Here is a 22,992-nt window from a genome sequence, read left to right on the forward strand (position 1 = left end):
GGCCCTTAGAAGGGGATGTGAACAGAGAACAAGGAAGAGAAAGTGTAGCTTCAGGGAGTGGGTTCTGGAGACTGTGAGGAGATGTTGACCACACTGACAGGAAGACTGTGAGGCCCTGGAGCAAGCTGTCCCGGGGGAATGGAGAACAGAGGCCAGAAGCCAGAGCCTCTGGAGATATGCCTGGACAAGAAGGTGCCAGAGGGTGGGAGATGACCCTGCAGGTGCTCAGGACAGTGACAGGAGGTAGCAAGAGTGCTCCCTGGAAGTGCAGTGGAGATGCTGGCCTTACGGACTGAGTTTCCGAGAGGAAATGTAGATGGATGACGTACCCCGTAGTCTAACTTGGGGGGGATGGAATTTGAGAATCCCTCTAGCCCTGAGAGTAATGGGAGTCACTAAGAGGCATGAATTAGGGAGCAGGAGAGGACCAAGTCCTGAGTGTGAGGCCGTAGAATCCTTCACCTGGACTAGCATAGCACCTGCGCATGACCCATGTCCGTCCTCCTGTGTACTTAAGTTATCTCCAGATGGTGCTCAGCACCTACATTGGTAAGCGCTGTGTCTCCTTGTCCCACTGCTCTGCCCTGGCAGTACAGGGAGCAAGGCCTGTCTCATGCAGTTCATTTTTTCCGGAATGTTTTCCACCTGTGATTGCTTGACTTTGTGCATGTGGACCCCAGGGACACAGAAGGCAGATGTCACAGCGCATGCTGTTGGCCAGATCTTTTGGCCTTAGCTCCATCAAAGGATTGCCTGGTAACACTTCTCAAATGTTTCCCTCCGGGACCTTAAAACACTAGCGGGCAAGTAGAGCTTGCTTCACCCCTCAGCAATTGCCTATTATTATTATTATTATTAAGAAAGATGTAAAATGGTGGGTTGGGACGATGGCTCCGCAACTGAAGAGCTTGCTGTGCAAGTCTAAGGACTGGGGTTGGGATGCCCAGAGCCCATGCCAACGCTGAGTAGGTCTGACCTGTAATGACAGCTCAGAAGTCAGAGACGGGGATCTCCAGATCAAATCAGCTAGACAGATTTGTTGAAGAGCTCTCGGCTGAGCAATGCTGTCTCCGTGGATAAAAAGAGCAATCAAGGATGATTTCTCCACTTCAACCTCGGGCCTCCACACATGCACACAAGCATGCACCCGCACCCGCACAAGTGTGTCCACATACATGCAAAACACGCATACACATGCAGACTCTTGACAACGGAAAGATTTTTAAAAAGACGCGACACTTGCCTTTGAGCCTCTTTGGCGTACCAGTGGCAGGAAGTACGTTCACAACTGTACAACTCCTCCCACCTGTCTCTAGAGCATTTGTGCTCCTGAAAGAAACTGTGCCCATTAAATGGTAACTCTTCATTGCTTCCCAGCCTAGTGATAGCCTCTTGACTTTTCCATTGTGAATGCAACCCCATTCATTTGCGGCTCTCTTTAGATATTCACTTTAGATATCTCATATGAGTGGGGGCATCCAACACGCATGCTTTTCATTGCATCTGTTTTTTTTTTCTCTTACGTTAATGTTTTCAAGGCTCATTCTTGTTGCTGCATATATACAAACCCCGTTCTTTTAATGACTGACTGGTATCCCTCTGTGCGTATGCGTCGCATACACGCTACCTTTTGCTTATCCGTTCATCTGTTGGTGGACATTTGGCTGCTTATGCTTCCTTGCTGTTGTGAACAGTGCTGTCATGGACATTGGTGTTTAAGTATCTGAGTGTGTGCTTTCAGATTTGGTGGAGCTGTATATATCCCTGACTGCAGCTGCTGGACCATATAGTAATTCTGTTTACCTTTCAAAGAACTACCAGATTATTGTTTTACGGAGTCCATAGCATTGAAATTCCCACCAGCACTGGACCAGGGTAACTGTTTCTCTACAACCTCCCTGGCACCTTTTATTTCTCTTCTCCTCTTCTTCCTCTTTCTCCACCTCTTCCTCCCCTTCCCTTTCCTCTTCTTCCTCTCCCCTCCTCATCTTCTTCTTTACAATCTCTCTCTCTCTCTCTCTCTCTCTCTCTCTCTCTCTCTCTCTCTCTCCTCTCTCTCCTCTCTCTCTCTCCCTTCCCGGTGAGTGTGAGAGTTCAGATCCATCTGTTACAGTACATGTTTGAAGGTCAGAGGACAGCCTTGTGTGCCAGTCCTCTCCTTCCGCCTTATTTGAAACCGAGTCTTTTGTGGTTTACTACTTTGCATGTGCCAAAGTAGCTGGACAGTGATCTCCTGGGACTCTTCTGTCTTCTTCAATCTCTACATGGGCACACTGTGATTACAGGTGTGCTGCTATGTGTGCCTTTATAAGAGTTCTGGACTTTCAAATGTAGGTCCTTGTGCTTATAGAGCAGGGTGCTTTACCCACTGAGGCATCTCCCAAGCCTTCCCATTTCTAATAGCTATCTTACTAGGTATGATATGGCATCTCATTGTGGTTTTGATTTGCATTTCTTTAATGATTAATAATCTTGACTATCTTTTCATGTGCCTCCTGTTGTTTTATAGATTATTTTTTGTATAACTACTTGAATCTTTCAGCCAGTTTTGAATTGGGTAGTTTGTCTATTTTGTTATTGAGTTATTGAAGATCTTTGTATATTCTGGATATACGAATGCAAACACTTCCTCCTATTCTGTGACTTTTTCCCATTCTGTTGTTAGTCCCTTTTGATGTGCAAAATGTTTTTAATATAATCAATTTATCTATTCTTTTAATTTATTCCTTAAGATTCTGTATTCTAGCCAGGAAATCAGTGCCAAATCCCAAGTCATGAGGATTTACCCTGATGATTCCTTCAAAGACTTTACTGATGTTCAGATCTTTGATCCGTTTGGCGCTCACGTTTTGGATATGGTGTAAGGTTAGAGTCCAGCTTCACCCTTTCCCAGATGGAACTCCGGTTTCCCGGCACCGCATATATTCCTTTCCATGTCTTGGCACTGGTGTAGAAATTCAATTGAGCGTCTAGGCGACGGCTGACTTCCGAGCTGTTTACTTAGCTGGTCTGTATACCTGTCTATCTGCCAGTCCACATTGTTGTAATTACTGCTGCTTTGCAATAGGTTTGGAACCAGAAACTGTGGCTCCTCCATCTTTCTTCTTTGTCAAGACTGTTTTGCTGTTCAGGGCTCTTTGAAGTGCCATGTAAGTTCTAACCTCAGTTTATGTAGAAACTGCCGCTGGGATTTGGTTTGGACGCGTTCTGTCTGTGACTTCTTGCAGAGACTTGTGGTCCTACCGTAATGCCTGCTGATCCATACGCAAAGGGTGTCCGTTTACTTAGGTCGCCAGCTTTCTGAGCCGTGTTGTGCTGTTTCACACAGGGTTTCGTTAGTGTATATTAATTGTGCCAAGGCCTGAGCCTGGCTATGGCATTTTCAAACGTGCATTTGCTGTACTTTGCATGTACACGGCTCTCTCTTCCTTCTCGTTCTTTCTCCCCTGTCATCCCAGTCTTCCCTCTCTGCTTCAGTGTCTTCTCCTTAGGTTCCGCACATGAGAGCAAACATGCTTCGCTTGTCTTTCTGGGCTGGTGATCGCTTCACTTTGCACAGTCACCTCCATCCACTTTCCCACAAAAGATCTGAATTTATTCTTCTTCGTGGCTGAATAATACTTCACTGTGTGTGTGTCTTACTTCACCTGTTCAGCACCCGGGCCAATGCCATGGCTCGACTCTTCTGAAAAGCATTGTGTAGGTATCTCTATTGGATGTCGACTGAGTCCTTCAGAGATGCAGAGCAGGGTTGGTACCCCTGGTCGTTGTAGTTTTAAATTTCTTGAGGCTCCTCTGTGCTTATTTCCACAGTGGCTGTGCTAATTTGCACCCCATGGTCAGTGTGGGAGACTCTTTCTTCTCTCCAGGTCTTCTCTATGTTTATTTTCTTTTGGCCTTTTGGGGACAGGGTTTCATGGAGCTCAGTTGGTAGCCCCAGCTTGCCTCTAGTTCATGGCAACCCTCTTGCCTCAGCTTCTCAGCTGCCAGGACTACAGGTATGAGGCACCTGCCTGGCTTCATCATCACTGCCACGCTGACTGGGGGTGAGCTAGGATCTCAGTGTAGCTTAGGTTTATATTTCCCTTATGGCTAAAGAGGTTGAACATTTTTCATGTATTTACTGAATGTTTGTATTTCTTTTGAGATCTGGTTGTGTGTTCTTGGCCCATTTGTTCTTTAGATTGTTTGTTCATTTATTGTTTAGTATTTTTTTTTTTACATACTCTGTCAGATGTGTTTCTGGCAAAGCTTGTCTCCCGCTCTGTAGGGATCACTCAGTTAATTCTTGGCTGTGTAGAAACTTAAAATATTTTCTTTGTGTTTATGTGTGTACGATTGATGCTCATATGTGCATGTGTGGTGTGGGTGTGTGTCTACTTATATGTCTTGGGTAGGAGTGACCTTATTTCTGGGGAAATTGTGTACAAGAGCCCTTGGGTTTAAAAAGAACAATGCACCTTAAGATTCACAGATGGTCACTAAGCTGGAGAAGAGGGAGGAAGGCGGGAATCATATTTCACGGATCTGCCCTTTACGGGAAAGTCTGTTGGAGGGACACTCCTGAGGGATTTCAGGCAAGGGTGGGACACAATCATGGTTGGGGTTTGAAAAGACATTTGGCTTCCAAAAGGAGTATTCTGGAGAGAGGTGAGAATAGATGCAAAGCCATGAGTTAGGAGACACTTGCATGGCTCAGGCAGGAGGTGACGGCGTCTCATCTACTGGCAGGAGAAGTAACAAGCACATAGGAACTGAAGCAAAATGTCAGAGGCAAAGTCCTGGATTGTGGTGGCTCTGACGTAGAGGGGCAGGGGAAGGAAGCCTAGAGTCTGAGAGGCAGTCAGATGGAATGGGTGGCGACACCAGTCCACAGATCAGCCTTGGAAGAAGCCTGGGGTCTGGTACGGACACACTGGGCCTGCAGTCTCTTTGAGACACCAAAGGGACCTATAAAGAAGACATTAGTATATCCAGGTCTGTGGCTCAGAGGGGGTCACTGTCGGAAGTGAACGAGGCATTTCTGTAATGAGAGCTGGGTGTGAGTGGCAGCAGAGTGGAGGAGAAAGCTCGGGATGCCCAAGGGGAGGCATGAGCTACAGCTGAAGCTGAGAAGGAGCAACCGGCGAAGTGGGGGAAAATGCAATGGAGATGGTTTTATTCTCCAAGAGAATAGAGTAGCCCAGTGATGATGATGTTCAAAGGGACATCACATAAGAAAATTACTTGAAGGGACTTACTGGGCTTGGTGTAGTGACCATCACTGGTGACATTGGCAGGTCAAACTTCCCAGAGTTATGGATGGGAAGTCCTGGTGGGAGGAGCAGAGTGACCAGGGTGGGTGGGTGGCGAGGAAAGGGGCAATGTGTGTAGAAAACTTCAGCAAAAGATGGGGTGTCTTCTCTGCAGTTACTGTGAAGATGGCTTTATGCATTGTACCACGAGCGGCGCCCCAGGAAGCCTGTTGCCAGACATCGTCCTCAGCAGCCCCTTTTCTCACCGCAGTGAGTACTGTAGCTCTGAAAGGCTTTTCTCTTCCCTCCTATCTAGACTCCTTCCCATGGGTAGGGGGAGAGAGCTGGCTGTATTGTCTGATGTGTGCAGTATTCGAACAGGGGTCTGGCTCTGCCTCACATCCCCTTGACTCCTTCGTTTGTGTGAGTGACTTTAAGATGTATCTCTGCACATGGAAACTCACGTGATTGAGGCAAGCAGTACTGGCCTGTGTGGGAGGGAATCCCTGAAATCTGTGTGCCTGTGGTCCTCTGAGTGCAGTGAGCAGCTGGGGTTAGTGACAGGTATGCTAGGAATGGCACCCACTGTTCTCCATCGGCTTGTTTCCTATGGACATGCTGATGAGGACGCTTCCCTGGGATCTTATTGGATGAATCTGAAAGAAGAGGGGTTCAGGTCAGTGGCTTCCAGTTTGAGCCTCTGAACGGTTGCTGTCCTGTTTGAAGACAAGACATGGATGGGGAAGGGGTGAAAGTCTCAGGTTTAGATCAGAGGCAAATGTACGGGGTGGGGGGCAAAACATGGAGGGAGGGAGAGGCGTGTCAGTGATGGCATACTGTGATGCCGCCATCATTACAGAGAGGCTGACCTTGGAGCAAAAGCCTCTCAAGAGTCCCTGTGGCTGATGGCCTTTCCATTCATGAGCTGTAACTATTTCATAAGTGTTCCTATTGGGTCCCACCAAGCTCCCTCCTAGTACCTTCATCTGTGACTTCTCAAGCCTGAGTCTGGAAATTTTCACAGTGCAAACTGGGAGAGCAGAGTCAAGAGGGATGTGAGACAAAGGCCATCAGGTGACATCTAGGGTCGTTAGAACTGCCACCAGCTTGGCTCAAGGCATTGAGAAAGATAAGGTGACAGCCCTGGTCTCACATGGAGACCCTGACTCAGGGTTAGGGCACACTGTAGGCTGGGCGGTGTCTGGTCTTGGAGGGTGGGCTGCTCTGAGTCTCCCGAGTGAGTGACGGTACCTGCGAGCCGCAGGACAGTGCAGAAGGGTGACCTGCCATGACTTTGCTCACAATCTCTTTTTCTTCTCTCCAGGCAAAAGGAGCCTGTCCTGTCGGCCACCCATGGTCAAGCTGGTGTGTCCTGCCGACAACCCACGGGCCCAAGGGCTGGAGTGTGCCAAGACATGCCAGAACTACGACCTGGAGTGCATGAGTGTGGGCTGTGTGTCTGGCTGCCTCTGTCCCCCAGGCATGGTGAGCTGCTGCATGGGTGAGGGAGCACCTTCTGATCCATTCCCTTGTAGGCAGAGGTGATGGAGGTGGCTGTGGAACTAGAGAGAGGAAGAAACAAGGACGGGGACAAGGGGTAGATTCAACCACCACATCCAGGGAGGAATCTGGGAGGAGGCTATCTGGGGTTGATCCTAAAGGGACTGGACATCCACAGAGCTGGTCTTGGCTCACAGAACTGCCCTACGAAACAAGGAAACTATTTATAGAAAATACTTACATGTCTAAGCAGGCATTTCTGCTAGAATTTCCCCAAGGATAACATTCCATCCACACTGCCGGGGTGGAAGGACACACACATCGTTGTGTATGATTTACATATACTTGTCCATAACTTTCTCTTTTAAGAGAAGGTGTTGATGTCTGTTCTAGGTGACTTTCTGCTGCGGTGATAAACACCATGACCAAAAGCAACTTTGGGAGGAAAGGGTTTAGTTCACCTATGCTTTAAGGTCGGAGGGGAGTCAGGGCAGGAACTCAAGCAGAAACCTCTGCTCACTGCCCCCCCTCTCTTTGGCTCAGGCTTAGCTAAATTTTGTGTGTAACTCAGACCCTCCTGCCTATGATATCACCTAGAGTGGACCGTGCCCTCCTGCATCAGTTATCAATCAAGATGATGCCTTACAGATACTCTCACATGTCAGTCTGGCTGTCCCCTCTTCCTAGGTGACTCGAGATTGTGTCAAGTTGACAATAACACCACAACCCTGCCTTATCTCAAGCAAACTCCGGCTTCCCTACACTCACTCTTTGTTTTCTGGCTCCATGAAAAGACTTGTGAGGTCTTAGCCATCCCTGTGTGTCCCATGATTTTGGTTCTGGGGCTGTAAATATCCCCGGAAGACACACAAGGTCTAATGCTTGTTTGTGACCCCCTTCTCTGTGTATCTTCTAGAACTGGTAGCAATGGTTGAAGGATACCCAAAGCCTTATGACCTCCTTCCTGCTACTATTAGGTCAGTTTTATATCAAATATATTATACATACAGTATTATCATCACCTTGAAGAAAGCAGCTTCTGGACTTTTCCTTTTCAAATGCATCCTGTCTTTCTGTGGTCCCTGGCTTACCTCTCCACCACACAGAGTATGTAGTGAAGGATTGAGACAAAGCGGTAGAGGCTAGCACCTGTGTGGGTAGGACGGCGTGAGTGTGCCCTGATGGTGCCCAGGACACTGCCTGAGGAACTGTGGGTGTTCTGTCATGGAAACCAGAACTTATTCCGTGTCCTTAGGAAGGCTGGACACTGAGGCATGTGCGGGACAGAAGTCCTGCTCTCTACTGCCTTCCTTGTCCCCTCTCCCAAATGGAGAGTTCTATCGCTTCTCTTTAGGGTGCTCCCTACTTGTCTTCTCCCATGAGGATTCTGGAACCATCTTCCTCTAGTAGGGAGATAGAGAGCGGCCCTTCCACTAGACAGTGTGACTCACACTACGAGAGAAGGATGATAGGGGTCTACAGGAAAATGGAACTCAGTCTCTGGTCTGAGCAACAAGCAGGGAATAAGAGCCCCAAGAGATAAGGTCTGTGTGTGTTTCAGGGTATAACCAGAACTGTTGTCCCCATGGTGTCCCTGGAGAGGAAATCTTTACCTGAGAGAAACCTCAGGCAAGAAAAGAGACTACGGGATTATGCCAGCATCAGGAAGCATTTAATTTACTTTTATGTTAAAATTAAAAAAAATTTGAGATAAAGCCTCATTTTGTTGCCCGGGCTTGCCTTGAACTACGGAGCTTATGCAATCCTTCTGCCTCAGCCTCTGGAGTAGCTAGCACACTCCGTCATGTCAAACTGGGTGGACGTTTCTTCAGAGAAGTGTGTGTGTGTGTGTGTGTGTGTGTGTGTGTAGGAAAGCATCCAAGAAGTACTAAATATTAATAACTACAACAGTTGCATTAGACCCCCCCAATCCTGGGTTGGGAGCTTGACTGCAGATCGAGGATGCAGACCTTCTGCCAGGCGCTCCATTCTTGTCCAGAAGCCCCTGCTATGCATGCTCAGAAACGCATTCAACTGAGTCCCCTCACAAAAGCTTCTGTCCGTAGAGGTTGGATTATTTTCACAACTGCCTCATTACGTTGCTGACTGATGTGCAGATAGCCGGGGCCAGATTCGGCAAAGCAGAGAAAGTCTTGTAATTTATGAAGTGCGCTCAGTGTGCTGGCTGCAGCATTCGACACGTGTTCCTGGCCACAACACAAAGAAAAGGGAGCTGGGAACATCTTGCCTGGGTGCTTCTGCTGGTCCAGACCTCATACCCAGGGCTGTTTCCCTGTTCTCAGTGTGATGAGGGAGGACTATGGCATGAGACCAAGGGTTTGGGCCAGGGATTCTGCATTCTGAAGACTTGCAAGGCGGGGGGGGGGGGGAGCAAATCACTTTCTGACGGAGACAGATCTGCTGAGAACAGAGAGACTGAAAGAGGAATGGGGTGCAGGGGGTAAGCTAGCACCTCCACTACCCTCTGACCCCACACCCTGGTGTAGTCATTCAGTCTTTATCTGAATCCCACAGGCCTCCTCCGTGATGGTCTCAGGCTGCCTTCCTCGCTTGAACGGCTCTGGGTACAGGGAGATGTGTGCAAAAACACTTTTAAAAAGCAAGATCGTGGAGTTGGGAATGGAACACAGTTAGGAGAGTGCTTTTCTAGCGTTCAGGAGGCCATGGAATCAACTCGCAGCATGAAATGGGAGATGGTGGTACATGCCTGTAGGTAGAGGCAATAGGATCCAATGTTCAAAGTTGTTCTTGGATACATGTGGAGTTGAAAGCCAAACAGATTTAGAGATCCTGTCTAAAAAACGCCAGAAAGTTCCATAGGATGTAGTAAGAACTGTGAGTGAGCTGTCTGTAAACAACCGAGGCTCAGTCTCAGAAACCGAGTGGGTTAGCGCCTCTGGAGTGGCCACTGGAGGGGTGGTGTGAGTCTGCTTTCTTCCATTTCCAGGCTGCTGTGGGCCAATACAGTGAAAATGGATTAACAAATGAAATAACAAAAAGCAGTGATAGGAGTTGGGGGTGTGTCTTAGCTCCTGTTCTCTTGCTGTGACAAGACACCACGATCAAGACAACTTGTTGACGAAAGAGTTTATTTGGGGCTACACTTCCAGAGTTTGAGTCTATGACCGTCGTGCAGAGCATGGCAGCAGGCAGGCATGGTGCTGAGCAGTAGCTGAGAGCTCACAATCCTTCTTGGTACGTAGGAGGCAGAGAGAAAGCTAACTAAGAGTAGTGTGGGTTTTTGAAACCTCAAAGCCCACTCCCAATGACACCCTCCTCCAACAAGGCCACACCTCCAAATTCTCCCAAATAGCGCCACCAACTGGGGGCTAGGTATTAAAAGGCTGAACCTATGGGGGGGGCTTTTCTCATTCAAACCACCACAGGATATGAGTCAGTGCAAGACCCTGGGTTCATCTCCAGCACTCCAAACAATAAAACTGACCAACCAACCAACCAACCAACCAACCAAACAAACAAACAAACATGAAAATGAAAGAAAAGACACAGACATGTTTCCATCACACACGAGAGACACGACATCATGACATTGCAGTCTGTTTCTGCAATCTCATTGTCACAGGTCAGCTCTGGTGCTGGCCTCATTCTGAGTGGCATTGTCCTCACCTAAACACCACGCTTCCTCCTCTAAGGACCCTCCATGTCCCCTCTACCATTGGAAGTTCATGGACAGTGGTAAAAGGCTCCTCAAGTCTTTGATTGATTGTTTTGAATCTTTAAGACAGGCTTTCTTCTGTAGTGCAGGCCAGGCTGGAACTTAATAGGTGGCCCAGGCTCAGCCTTTTACTTTAGTAAAAAAATATTCCTAAACTTTTGCCTGGCGTAGCCACTCCTTTAGGTTGGGATATTCCCTAACTTTGCCACTAGTCTGCAGCAGAGCACAGCCCATGGCCCTGCTGCCTGTACTCCAGCCACTGCGGAGGCTCTTTGTAGGAGCCTAGGGCAGAGCCAGGACCCTTCAGTCCCTCTGGTCCCCTAACGCTCAGGACAGGACACTGGCTTGCAGATATTTAGGTCTTGGAGGAGAGTGTAGCACGCTGTCTGGGAGACGGTGATTTATTCTTTGATGTACCTAGCAGCTGCATCTTTCAAACTGATACACGGTTCTGTGGGCACTAGGGAACATCCTGCCACAGTGAAGGATGCTCATGTTCCTGGTCCTTGGATTGGCTGAAAGACGTAGAGAATTCTTTTAAAACTAGATCCAAGATACAAGGTTTCATGAAGGAGTGAGCTTCATTTTTGGGCACCAGAGATTTTTCTGGGTTCTTGTGCAAGTTAGGTGAGTACTTTATCAAGTTATAAATGTTTATAAGATAGAACAAACCTATCTCTGTCAAAAATGTTTCTTCTACTCACAATCTGTCACCTCGCCAGGCTCACAGGTCTGTGATGGACATATGTTCATGTTGGTTAACAAACAAGACTTCATTAAAAAAAACAACTTACAACATGAGACATCCCACAGGAAGTGTCGTTCACATGTTAGTGGGAGTTATCTGTTCAGATCACTGGCCTCCTAATCGACATGCATTTGAACTCGGCTCCCCTGAGCTGTGAATACTGGTGGAGCAGGGCCATCTAGGGCAGGTGAGGCAAATGCGGAACACTGGATACGTATGGTGCTCACGTACGGTGAGGAATAAGGGGCATTTCCAGAGAAGGGTGATGAGAACTTCTTTCTGCCTCATAATTGTTCCTGGAACCGACTGAGGACAGTGTTCTCAGCTTGGGCAATGCTTATTGAACAATTGCAAATTGGTAACCCATGTGGGGGACAGTTTCTGTCACAGTTTCTAAAGTCTTCTATGGGCTTCATAAGTCTTCTCTCAGTACCACTGTTATTCGTGAAGGACATCTGGGCAGAGATGGGTGTCTTCATGCCAAACCGTGACTTGCTCAGTTATGGGCTGTTGACCTGACTTGCCCACTTCTGGGCCAGTTCCCTCATTCCCTGTGCTTCTTCTTTATTTCTGTGGTTCTCAGTTGCCAGGGATTTTTTTTTTAAGGTTTTGGGATTCTCAGGAAGTCAGGAAGTTTCCACACAGTGCCTGGGAACCCCTCCTTTCTTTTCAGGTCATGGGCTGCCTCCTTGCTGGCTCCTTCGTATGGAAGGCTGAGACTGATCTTGGTGCTTCAGCTTGCCAGTTAGCCATGTGCTTTGACTAACAAGTCAGGGCAGAGATGAGCGTGTGCATAGCCAGTATGAACTCCGAGGAGGGCGGTCGTTAGCACTGTGTGGGGTTTGAGTGTTATGGACATTGAAGAGGGCTGGGCACATGGACCTGTCTAGGAGAAGTGGGAGCAGAGAAATTCCGGACGGAGAGGTAAGCACAGCCAGAATGCCCACCAGGGGACCTGGGAATCCCTCGTCAAGCCTACTTGCAAGTGGCAGGCAGAACATGTACTTCAGTGGTGAGACACCTGGTTATCTATCAGGGCAGTGTGTTCCTTCCCATAAAGGCTTGTTGCTCATCTCCACTAACCTACGTGTGTTGGCCATTCTTATGGTAGCCACTAGGTGACAGACTTCAGACTGAAGTCTAGCCAGACAAAGCTCTGAGGATGAGGGCTGAGTCTTTGTTGTGAACCTCTGAAGGGAGGTTTGCTGCCCCACCTTGCCCCTGTCAAACCGCTGCCTTCTCTGCTGGTCACCTAAGTCCCTTGTATTCTAAACACCGGGGTCCCAGGCTTAAGCACTACGAAGAACACAGTGGGCTGGCATATTCCTATTTCTTTGGACCAATTCTGCCCCATTATTTAGAGGATGTGGGACTCAGGGACACCTCCTGAGACTGACAGATGTGGTGCTAAGTGGAGAATAGGATTTTCCCCATCTTCCAGTACATATATGTGTGCATCCACAATTTCAACCTACGGTTCTGATGTGGAAATCCTTTGCACACACATATCCCAGGGTTTATTTTCATCTGCAGATCTAGGGGCTCAAGCTTGCAGGGTAGCTCACCAGATCGCTGGAGTGAGAATCTTCTAGACCAGGTACCTCTCCCTACTAGCTAGGTAGCTCTGGAGCCCAGCAGCTCTGGGCCTTCACCTAGGATCAAGAGAGGGTAACAGGGGAGAGTGTATGATCAAAGAACATTGGATCACATCTCAGGTGAGTTCGGGCCAGTGCGGGTATCCAAGACGGCTTCTTGATTGAGGTGGCAGTGGGCCATGGTGGGGTTAGGGTAGGCTTGGCAGTGTTTCTTAAGCCCACTGAGCCAGCAGGCTGGTTTCTTTCTCCACCCACTTGTCCTTAGCAGACCTGGGATGTGTAGCCTGCTACAGAGTCACTTCCTGAGGGGGTGAGGAAGGAGGGACAGCACCTCTGTGGATAGAACGTCAGAGCATCAGGACTGGAAGAGGTGACCTTGGGAAGAGGGTCACTTGATGTGTCTTGGACGCGCTTTGAGCCGGATTTTGATATGTCTCCTCTGCCTAGTCTTCAGTCTCTCCTCCAGGGCACTAAATTCTTATTAATTATAATCAAATACGAGATCCATTTTTAGCTATAAATATGTTATCTACTTGTCAAAGAACATTTGGGGAAAAAATTAAAACTAGAAAAGAAAATAAGCCCAGAACGTCTTTATCTCATGCTCACTACCTGGGGATAGCCACCCTATTTCCTTCTAGCTTTGGTTAGCAACGAAATCTGTATTACATGCATGTGAAATTAGAACCATATGTGTGTGCAGTTTTCCTCGCCATTTTGAGCCTAGCAGCATAGGTAGGCATTGCTCGCCTCATTAAAGAGTTCTGTGAAGACCCTCTAGCACCCTACAGCAAACCAGCTCCCGGGGTCCCTTTAGAACTGCATCATTTGCCTGCCTCTGAACACTTGACTCTTTCCTTTCTCCCCCTTTCTGCTCACTGGTAAATAATTCTCCTTTGGTCTCTACCCGTAACTCCCATGTCCGCTGGAGCCATCTTTTGTGTGGCATGGCTGAGCCTGGGAGATGCACTCCTAGGGCTTCTGACATGGGTTTCTGAAGTCTTTGCAAATGTGTCCCAGGTCATATCACCCAGCAGGGCAGAGGCAGTGTGTCTCTGGTTGACAGGGAGAAACAGTGTAGAGGGTGCCTGCGTCTGCCAACACCCAGCCTGGTGTTGACTCTTGCCCTAGCTCGTTTGTTGCTGAGGTTGCCCTGGGCTCGGTCCCTCTCTTCATGCTGGGCTCCTGGCAGGCTTGATCATGACACTTCCGTAATAGTGATAGCAGTCCCCGTGGCTCTCGACATGCTTGATTTCTTTTCCTGTAGGTCCGCCATGAAAACAAGTGTGTGGCCTTGGAGCGGTGTCCCTGCTTCCACCAGGGCCAAGAGTATGCCCCAGGAGACACGGTGAAGATCAGCTGCAATACCTGGTGAGCCTCTGGGGATGCCTTGGGGACCAGTCAAAGAGGTGGCCTAAGGGTCTGTGGGACACAGGACTTGTGACACTTGTCCTCACACCCTTGAGAACCTGAGTGCTCGTGTCCTGACTCTGCCTCTGCTTCCCCATCTGTCAAATGCCCCTTTCCATCCTTTGCTTGGCCACGCACCTGCTCCCTACAGACGGGCAGTTCTGTTCTCGGAACTTCTTCCACAGAGGCGTCCAGTGACCAGGGTGGGGGGTGGTGTTGAAAAGGTCCTCTCAATCCTCCCTCTTCCTTTCTTCTTTTTTATATATATTTTAATAGTCATACAAGGTAATGATTTTATTAAGTCATTTACATACATGCGTAGGATATATTTTGCACATATATTCTCCCGTGTCACCGTCTCTTGTCCCTCTCTCTGTTCTTACTGTCCCTTCTTCTCCCACAAGTTGTCCCTCTTCTACTTTTGCATCCTTTAAATAAATCTAGACCCTGCATACAAGAGAAAACATGATAATTATCCGAGTCTGGCTTAATTTGCTTAACATGATGATCCAGGTTCCATTGTGCAAACGATCCATTTTGTTCTTCTTTAAGGCTGAATTTCAAGGTCCGTCTCTTCCCTTATCCCTGTGCTGTCCATGAGTGTCCTGAGGGTGAGGAGGCAGTGGCGGTTTCCTTCTGCCTTCTTTGGTTACCCTTCCCTGGCTCCCCTACACTCACCCCAGCTTCTACTCTGGCTGTAGGCAATCTTAGGGGCCCATGTGGACAGAGGTCGGGGAGCCATGAGTGCCTGAGGTCTGAGCTCACCACCTCTGACGCATGAGCGGGCTTCCCTAGATCAGCTCGGGTTAAGGGCAGCGAGGGGTGGGACATGTGGCCAGAAAATTGGTATAGACATAAACACATAACCATACACACAAAACCGCTCCTGGCAGACTCACACGTCCATTCAAATTTCCAGCCTCAGAATGTCTCTGCTTCTTCATCTTGAGATGGCTGTTGGTCTGTCTGTAAGACAGTGACCCTGTGGCTAATTTCAGGCACTCTACAGCTGTTAGGGTGAGGCCACACTTTAGCGAGTCCATGGCAGGTGGCATAGAGAACTCCCACCTTCCCTTCAACTTCCTGGATCATCCTGGACACCCGCTTCACGCCATACCTGCTTCGTCCTTGGAACTAGAGAGCAGCATGGCCTCCCTTTCCCCTGAAGATCCTGTGTGAGGCCTGTAAGGCCCAGGCTCCTTCCACAGGCTGCAAATGCTTAACTTCTTGAAGCTACCTCTGTGACTATCTGGCGTCTTCTTGTCCCCCACTGCCTCCTTGTTCCACAAGACCCGACTGAGCCCCTGGCACTCAGGTGCAAACCAGCAACATGGGATTGCTTTTCCTAGTGTCTGCCGGGACCGGAAGTGGAACTGCACGAACCATGTGTGTGACGCCACCTGCTCTGCCCTTGGCATGGCCCACTACATCACCTTTGATGGACTCAAGTACCTGTTCCCCGGGGAGTGCCAGTATGTCCTGGCGCAGGTGAGACCCAGAGCAAGGGGAGGAGGGACCGTCTGTATCTAACAGAGCAGGACATGCTGGCTGCAGTCTGGGAGTTACCTGATCAGATTCTGTCTGTAGGAAGAACTTTGGGGTTTGGTTTTTGTGAGAGTAATTTTCTAAGCCCCCAAAGGGTACCTGAAGGTCTATGGAGTTTAAGAACAGAATTTAATTTTCTGAGCTGGTTTGGTGTGAGGTAAGGTATAGATTAGAGAAAGACAGCTCTTCAGTTTGGTGGACACCTACACCAGGATTCGTGGGGAGCTGATCCTGGCTGGATTTCACCCTCCCTGACAGACCACTGTTGTGAAGTACCCCTGGGCAGAAGGCTTCCTTGCATTTTCCCTGGAGGACATGGCCTGACCTATGACCCTACTGAAACTTGCTACCATTTTTATCTCTATCCTGGTCAGTTTCACATAGTGAGGAGGGGAGGTTGGGGTCACGGTGCCATTCAGCCCAGTAGTAAGAATTTAGGACATCTTAACTAGTGAGTCCCTGACAGCCCGTATGCCTCCTTATCCCAGCTTTGTGGGTTGCTGTGAGTTTTTCTTGTTGGCTGACACCAGCTGATTTATCAAGGAGGACAAGTGCTTTCCCTAGAGCTCAGCCCTGTGTACTCTGTGACACATTGAGCTGGTGCAGCTCCTGGGGTCTCTGTTCTCTGGGGGAGGTGGTGGCTTGGAGTGTCTCAAGGTAGGACTTCAAAGCCCGAGACAGGGCTGTAGGACATGTGTGTCAGGCATTATTGGTAAACATGGTCACCATGTGCAGAGCACGCTTGGAGGGGGTGGAACTTTCTGAGGCACCAGCCAGGCTGGCCTCACGTACCCCAGCTGGCCCAGGAAGATAGTGTGTTGGGGAGACAATGTGCGCACACCCTGAAATGGCTCTTCTGATGCCTCTGGGTGTTTCCCCTAGAGCTTCCCCACAGACTCTTTGCCTGAGCATCAAAAGACAGGGTGGCACCAGTTTCAAGGGTCAGTCTGTCTAATGACTTCCAGAAGCAATGGATTTAGGGATGGCGTTACTCACTCCCTGGCACCCCTCGCCTGGCAAGCCTTGCAGAGCTACCCTGTTTTCAGAAATTCTTTTTCAGATCTTGTGTTGGCTCCTCCCCCCCCACTTTCATCCTCTTCCTTCTCCTGGGGCCTTTCCTGTGGAGGCATTATAGGCTTAGCTTTCTCCCTTGGAAAGCCAGCTGGGGACAAAAGCAAGCCAACACCTGCAGCCTTCTTCTGCTTCTAACCTGTGTGACCAGGAACCAGCTCAAGCCATGTCACCCAGCGGTGCCAGGAAGTGGACTAATGCTCCCTTTCAGACACAGGGATGTGTTTTCTGTATCTGTGTGTGAGTACGTGTATGTATATGTGTGTATGTATGTGTATATGGGTACACATGACCGCATACATATTTTATAAGTATGTATGTATGCAGGTGTGCACCTGTGGATACATGTTTACTTATGATATGTATATGTGTATGCATCTTTATTGTTGTATGCTTGTGTAGTTGCATGTATATACATGTGTATATGTATATGTGTGTATGTGAGTGCATATATGTATGTGCAAGTTTATATAAATATGCGCAGGTATTTGTACATGCATGTGTGTACATATGTGTATTTATATGGGTAGGTGTATGTCTATATATGTATTTGTATGTGGACATACATGCTGACTCCTGTAGCTCCCCTGTTCCACTTTGTGTTCATTATCATGTCACTGCACTGACCATGGGTACCGGGATCATCTGTGAGGGCTGAGGTTGGACACATGGGCGAGTTTACTTGTGAACACTGCTCCCTGTCCCCCACGTACACAGCACATCTGATGATATTCTGTGACATGTATTCAAAGACCCCCCCACAGGTCATGATATCACCTTCTGGTCTGGGAGAAGGGATAATTTTTCCCTCCTGGTGCCTTCTTCCTCCAGGATTACTGTGGTGATAACCCTGGAACCTTCCGGATCCTGGTGGGAAATGAGGGGTGCAGTTACCCTTCAGTGAAGTGCAAGAAGCGAGTCACTGTGCTGGTGGAGGGAGGGGAGATTGAACTGTTTGATGGAGAGGTAAGTGCCCGTTTCCCCACTTCCCTTCTTGTCCCTCAGTTTATCAGGAGTGTTTACCCTGTGTTCACGGAGAAGTGTGCTGCTAGAATGGGCAGCCACTGTGGAGAATGAGGCCTAGCAACATACGCAGGTCCTGACATGTTATCCTGTGAGCAGAGCAATGACAGACCAATACAGAGTGTGTGAGCCCATTGTGGTTCAAGTGTGGTCTGTGTGTGGGAAAGGATGAGCAGTGATCTCTGCCTATGTACAGGAAGAGGCCGCGCTGACTGGGAGAGGGGGCAGAGTGTGGCACGTGGGAGGAGTTTCCCTTCCACATACAGTGGTCACTCTTCATGACAGAGGGACAAAACCCCTAGTGGATGCCTGAAGTCACAGATAGTATAGAACCCAGTGTGGTCTATTATATTTATTGGTGATGTCTTAGTTAGGGTTTCTATTGCTGTGATGAAACACCATGGGGAAAAAAGCAAGTTGGGGAGGAAAGGGTTTATTTGGCTTACACTTTCACATCCCTATTCATCATCAAAGGAATTCAGGACAGGAACTCAAACAGAACAGGAACCTGAAGGCAGGAACTGAGGCAGACTCCATGGAGGGGAGCTGTTTGTTCCTCATGGCTTGCTCAGCCTGCTTTCTTATAGAACCCAGGGCCACCAGCTCAAGGGTGGCACTGCCCATAATGGGCTGGGTCCTCCCTGACTAAGCACCAATTAAGAAAATGCCTTATAGCTGGATCTTATGGAGGCATTTTCTCAACTGAGGGTTGTTGACTGAGATTTCTGTCCTGCCTGGTTTCTGTCCTCCCACCATGTCCCACAGCCATTTAGCCCCAAAGAAATCACACAAAGGTCTACATTAGTTATAAACTGATTGGCCTATTAGCTCAGGTTTCTTATTAACTCTTATAACTTATATTAGCCCATTATTCTAGTATATGTTAGCCACATGGCTCAGTACCTTTTTCAATGGAGCAGGTCACATCTTCCTTCTTCCATGTCTGGGCAGGACTGGAGAGGAATAGGCTTCCTCCTTCCCAGAATTTTCCTGTCCTCATTTGACCTGCCTCTACTTCCTGTATGGTTGTCCCGCCTATACTTCCTGCCTGGCTACTGGCCAATCAGCATTTATTTAAAACATAATTGACAGAATATAGACAATTGTCCAGCACCAGAGGGTTCCTCCTCTCAGATGACTTTAACTTGTGTCAAGCTGACATAAAACTATCTAGCACAGATGATAATGTTTGGATTATGAAGTAAAGAGAAAAAGGCATGACTCCTGGCTAATAATAAAATAGAGCAATAATGCAATCTGTTGTGATGGAAGCTATTTGAAGCTTAATCACTGTTCTGGAATTTTCCATTCAATACTTTCGTAATCAACTGAAACTACAGAAAGCAAAACAAATGGTATGTGGGGACTACTGCGTGTGCATCCATCGAAGGGACATGTCATGCCAGGTATGGATGCCAGGGCCTGGGCCTGCTGAGCCGGCGCTCTCCTACCAAGCCACACTCTCATTTCCTCAGATGAATAGGTTTGACAAGGTGAAAAGAGAAGCAGAACCTGCAGATGCAGCCTCTGTATCCTGATAGCTCAAGAAGGGGTTAGGTGTAGGTCCCCAGGCTCCACCTCAGAGTCATATCTCGGTAGATCAGATGGAGCCCCAGAATCTACATTTGCACTGGTTGGTTATCCCTGGATCACAGATCTGATTCAGTTGGTTTGGATATGTGCAACCCTACAGACTCCTAAAGACTGGGTTCATTTGCTCCCGTGGCCCCTGCCTGCTCCCCGATGTTTTGTTAATGCCCACCCTTGACAGCTGGGGACTGGAAGTGCATTTTCTATAGACAGGAAAGAAAAACTGTCTAATAAGTGTGCCGACTAGGAGCTGACAGGGCCAACTCTATTTCAGAGTTCAGTTCCAGCCAGGGCAGACGATAGCAGTGAGCCTGCAGAGTTGATGGCAGATCTGCGGGGCGAGAATTTGCAGAGATGATGAGCCCCACGTGAGGCAGGCTCCTCGGGAGAGGAGCTCCATAAAGAGTGGCAGGTTCTTGGTCTCAGCCTCTGCATTGTGAACCCGACAATCAGCTGAGTGCTCTGCGGTGGCCATTGAGGGTTTGTCAGTGGAGACAACTTGGGCAGGGAGAGAAGTTCAGGCCAGACTTCTGGAAGCTTCTGCCTGAAGCATGGAGCTTAACAGTCCCTGTCCTTCAGTCTTGGCTCCTGGTGGTAGTCACCCCGGAGAATGGAGGGCGGTATGAGGAGGTGGGGGCTCAGTGTTATAGATGGGTATATTTTTCACCCATGTGACTGAAGATGTCTAAAATCATCACCACATTAGAAAACAAGCCAGGGACTGGTATAGTTGACAAGCAAGGGTCAGAGATCCTCCCTTCTCCCTTTCTCATGAGGTAATGGGAAATGGGCCAGTCTGTTTCACAGTGCTCTCACGGCCATCTTGTTAGCATGGGAGGGTGTCTGGTCAGATGGACACAAAAGCCCAGGTGTGGTGCCGGCCTCAGGGAGTTCTGAGCGAAAGTGGCTGGTGACCCATGCAGGTCTTGAGGGCCAGCGCTGGTGCCGGTTGGCAAGGCAGACAGACAAGCTATGAACAGAGAGGGGATCCCTGGACTCCGACTTCTTTTACTTCCCTTCCGGGTTCCTTCTTTCTTCAGGTGAACGTGAAGAAGCCCCTAAAAGATGAGTCTCATTTCGAGGTGGTGGAGTCTGGCCGGTACATCATCCTGCTGCTGAGTCAAGGCCTCTCTGTGGTCTGGGACCGCCGCCTCAGTGTCTCCGTGGTCCTGAAGCACACACACCAGGTCAGCGGCCCTTCTTGCTCCATCTTGCCTGTGACTCATGTGGCTCACGTAGTGACCTGCTGCCCATCCCCATTGTATTGGAAGACAGTGTTCTCTGGTCCAGCCTCCTTACTCCCCACACAAAGAGAGCTAAGCAGCCATGGAGGCTGGCTGCACACAGGGAGGACAGAGGCATCTTTAACAGTGTCTCGATTGGCCCAGCAAGGAACAATTTTGTTTGCCCAGGGGAGGGAGAACAGGAGTAGTCAGGGTGACTTTTTTTTTAGGTTTCTTAACCCAAAGAGGCAAATTAAGCACATATAATATTAAATCATAGCCATTCATTCTTGAATGTTATCTTATCAGCAAGCTTAGGCTAGCACACATGCTCACATGCACACATGCATGTGTACGTGTATGCATGCATGTTCATATGTATGTCAGTGTATGTGTGGGCATTGCTGGAGGGCAGCCAGTGGGCAATCTCGGGCATCATTCTCAGGAGCCATCCACTTTGTGTTTTGAGGCAAAGTCTTGCACTGGGACCTGGGATTTCCCATCAGTCAGGCTGGGCTAGGGGACTAGTGAGCTCTGGGGACTTGCTATCTCTGCCTCCCTAGTGCTGGGGTCACATGTGCACGTCACTATGACTGTCTTTTTTACGTGGGTACTGAGATTGAGCTCAGGTCCTCATGCCGGTACGGCAAGCATGTCACCATTTGACTTACCTCTCAGGATCCCAGGTTAGGGAGTACTTTGTTAGCCTACTGAGGATCTCCTTACGATGGCATTTGTGTAGGTTTCCACACTTGGGGGCTTTGATGGTATTACTAAGTGGTGTGACGGTGACAAGGAGCTCTGTTTATTTTTGTTGAAAGTGGTGCCTGCAACATCGCTGACAGTAATGTCTATGTCTAAATTGTTTACGTCAGTGAGGGCTGCACGAGGCAGCCCACTCCATTTCTAGAAAGGTCTAACAATCCTGACTATGTTTCTACTCAATGTATTGGCTGTTCCAGGCACTGCAGGTACAGCAGGGGCAAAAATCTTGTGTGTGTGTGTGTGTGTGTGTGTGTGTGTGTGTGTGTGTGAGAGAGAGAGAGAGAGAGAGAGAGAGAGAGAGAGAGAGAGAGAGAGATATCTCATGCTGCCGTGACAAATCACTATGGACAAATGCAGTATCTTTAAACAGCACAAGTGTATTACATTTTAGCTCTGGAAGTCAGAACGTTGGTAGTGTTGCACTCCTGGGAGCTTTCAAGGGACAAAGACACTTTCTTGATTCTGGAGTCTGGCTGTACTCCTTGGCTTGTGGCCCCACCTCCCATATTCAGCGAGTTGCTATTCAGTAGTATCTTCAGGCCTTCCCACCCCTCCATGCTTCTGTTGGTCACAATGCCTTGCACACTCTGCCTCTTTCTGTCTCCTTGTTAGACTCTGTGGTTACATACAGCTCACCTCCATGGCTCAGGACAATTTCCTATCTCAAGATCTTAACCTAAAGGTACCAAGTTCTTTTGTCCTGGGGATTTCCCCATGTTCTGGACACTCTAAGCTGAGTACTGTATGAAGGAAAGAGGTTTATTCAACTCTTACGGTTGTTGGAGGTTGAAAGTGTAGGACTGGGTGGTTCCATCTGTTTGGTCTGTGGCAGGCATTGGCCTGGCAGTGGGAAATTAAGGAACAGTAGACAGGGAAGGAAAAATGGTTACATACAGAGGGGTCACATATGAGAGAGGGACTCAAGGGCCTAGCCTGATAAATCTTATTTTAATTAAAATTCAGTCTATCTATCTATCTATCTATCTATCTATCTATCTATCTTCCATCCACCACCTATGTATGTATGTATGTATCTATCTGTCTGTCTATCATCTATCTATCTATCTATCTATCTATCTATCTATCTATCTATCTATCTATGGGTGTGGGCATGTATGTGCCATGGTATGTAGAGGGCAGAGGACAACTTAATTCCCTCTAGGCCTCCTGCGTGGGTTCCAGGGATCGAATTCAGATCACCATGCTTGGCAGCTGATGCCTCTGTATCTGCTGAGCTACTTTATCTCCATTTCTAGGAAGAAACAACAAGAGCAAAGCTCATATGGTGTGGGAACTGACTGGGGTCCTATGAGAATGACATCATCTGTTCTAAGGATGACATCACCAGTGACCCAATTGCATCTAACTAGGTCCCACCTGCTGAAGGTTACACCACCTCTCAGTGTCACACTGGGGACCCAAACTTTCAAAGAATAAGCCTTTGGGGGATCCAACTGCACACGGAAGCCATGTGAAAATTGTAGTCCCTAGTGGGGTAACACAGTCACAGTTCTCAGGTTCAGGACGGACATCTTTGGTGGAGCCTACAGTTTGCTTTCCATCACCACAGTGGAGATTGTGTTCTTATTGG

The 22,992-nt window shown here is 48.5% G+C and overlaps 1 protein-coding gene across 1 annotated transcript in view; it reads left to right on the top strand.

Annotated features, from left to right (window-relative positions):
* The window catches only part of Vwf (von Willebrand factor), a 144,896-nt gene that overhangs the window by 64,691 nt on the left and 57,213 nt on the right, over window positions 1-22,992 (top strand). Inside the window, exons 17-22 of the mRNA XM_041641912.1 lie at window positions 5,410-5,504; window positions 6,559-6,719; window positions 14,042-14,145; window positions 15,534-15,672; window positions 17,632-17,766; window positions 20,454-20,600. Coding sequence (XP_041497846.1) covers window positions 5,410-5,504; window positions 6,559-6,719; window positions 14,042-14,145; window positions 15,534-15,672; window positions 17,632-17,766; window positions 20,454-20,600 — 781 coding nt within the window. The remainder of the gene's footprint in view (window positions 1-5,409; window positions 5,505-6,558; window positions 6,720-14,041; window positions 14,146-15,533; window positions 15,673-17,631; window positions 17,767-20,453; window positions 20,601-22,992) is intronic.

This window comes from Microtus oregoni, unplaced genomic scaffold (assembly GCF_018167655.1).
Source record: "Microtus oregoni isolate MIOR12 unplaced genomic scaffold, Mior012 000002F_ref0000024, whole genome shotgun sequence".
NCBI classification, from domain to species: domain Eukaryota; kingdom Metazoa; phylum Chordata; class Mammalia; order Rodentia; family Cricetidae; genus Microtus; species Microtus oregoni.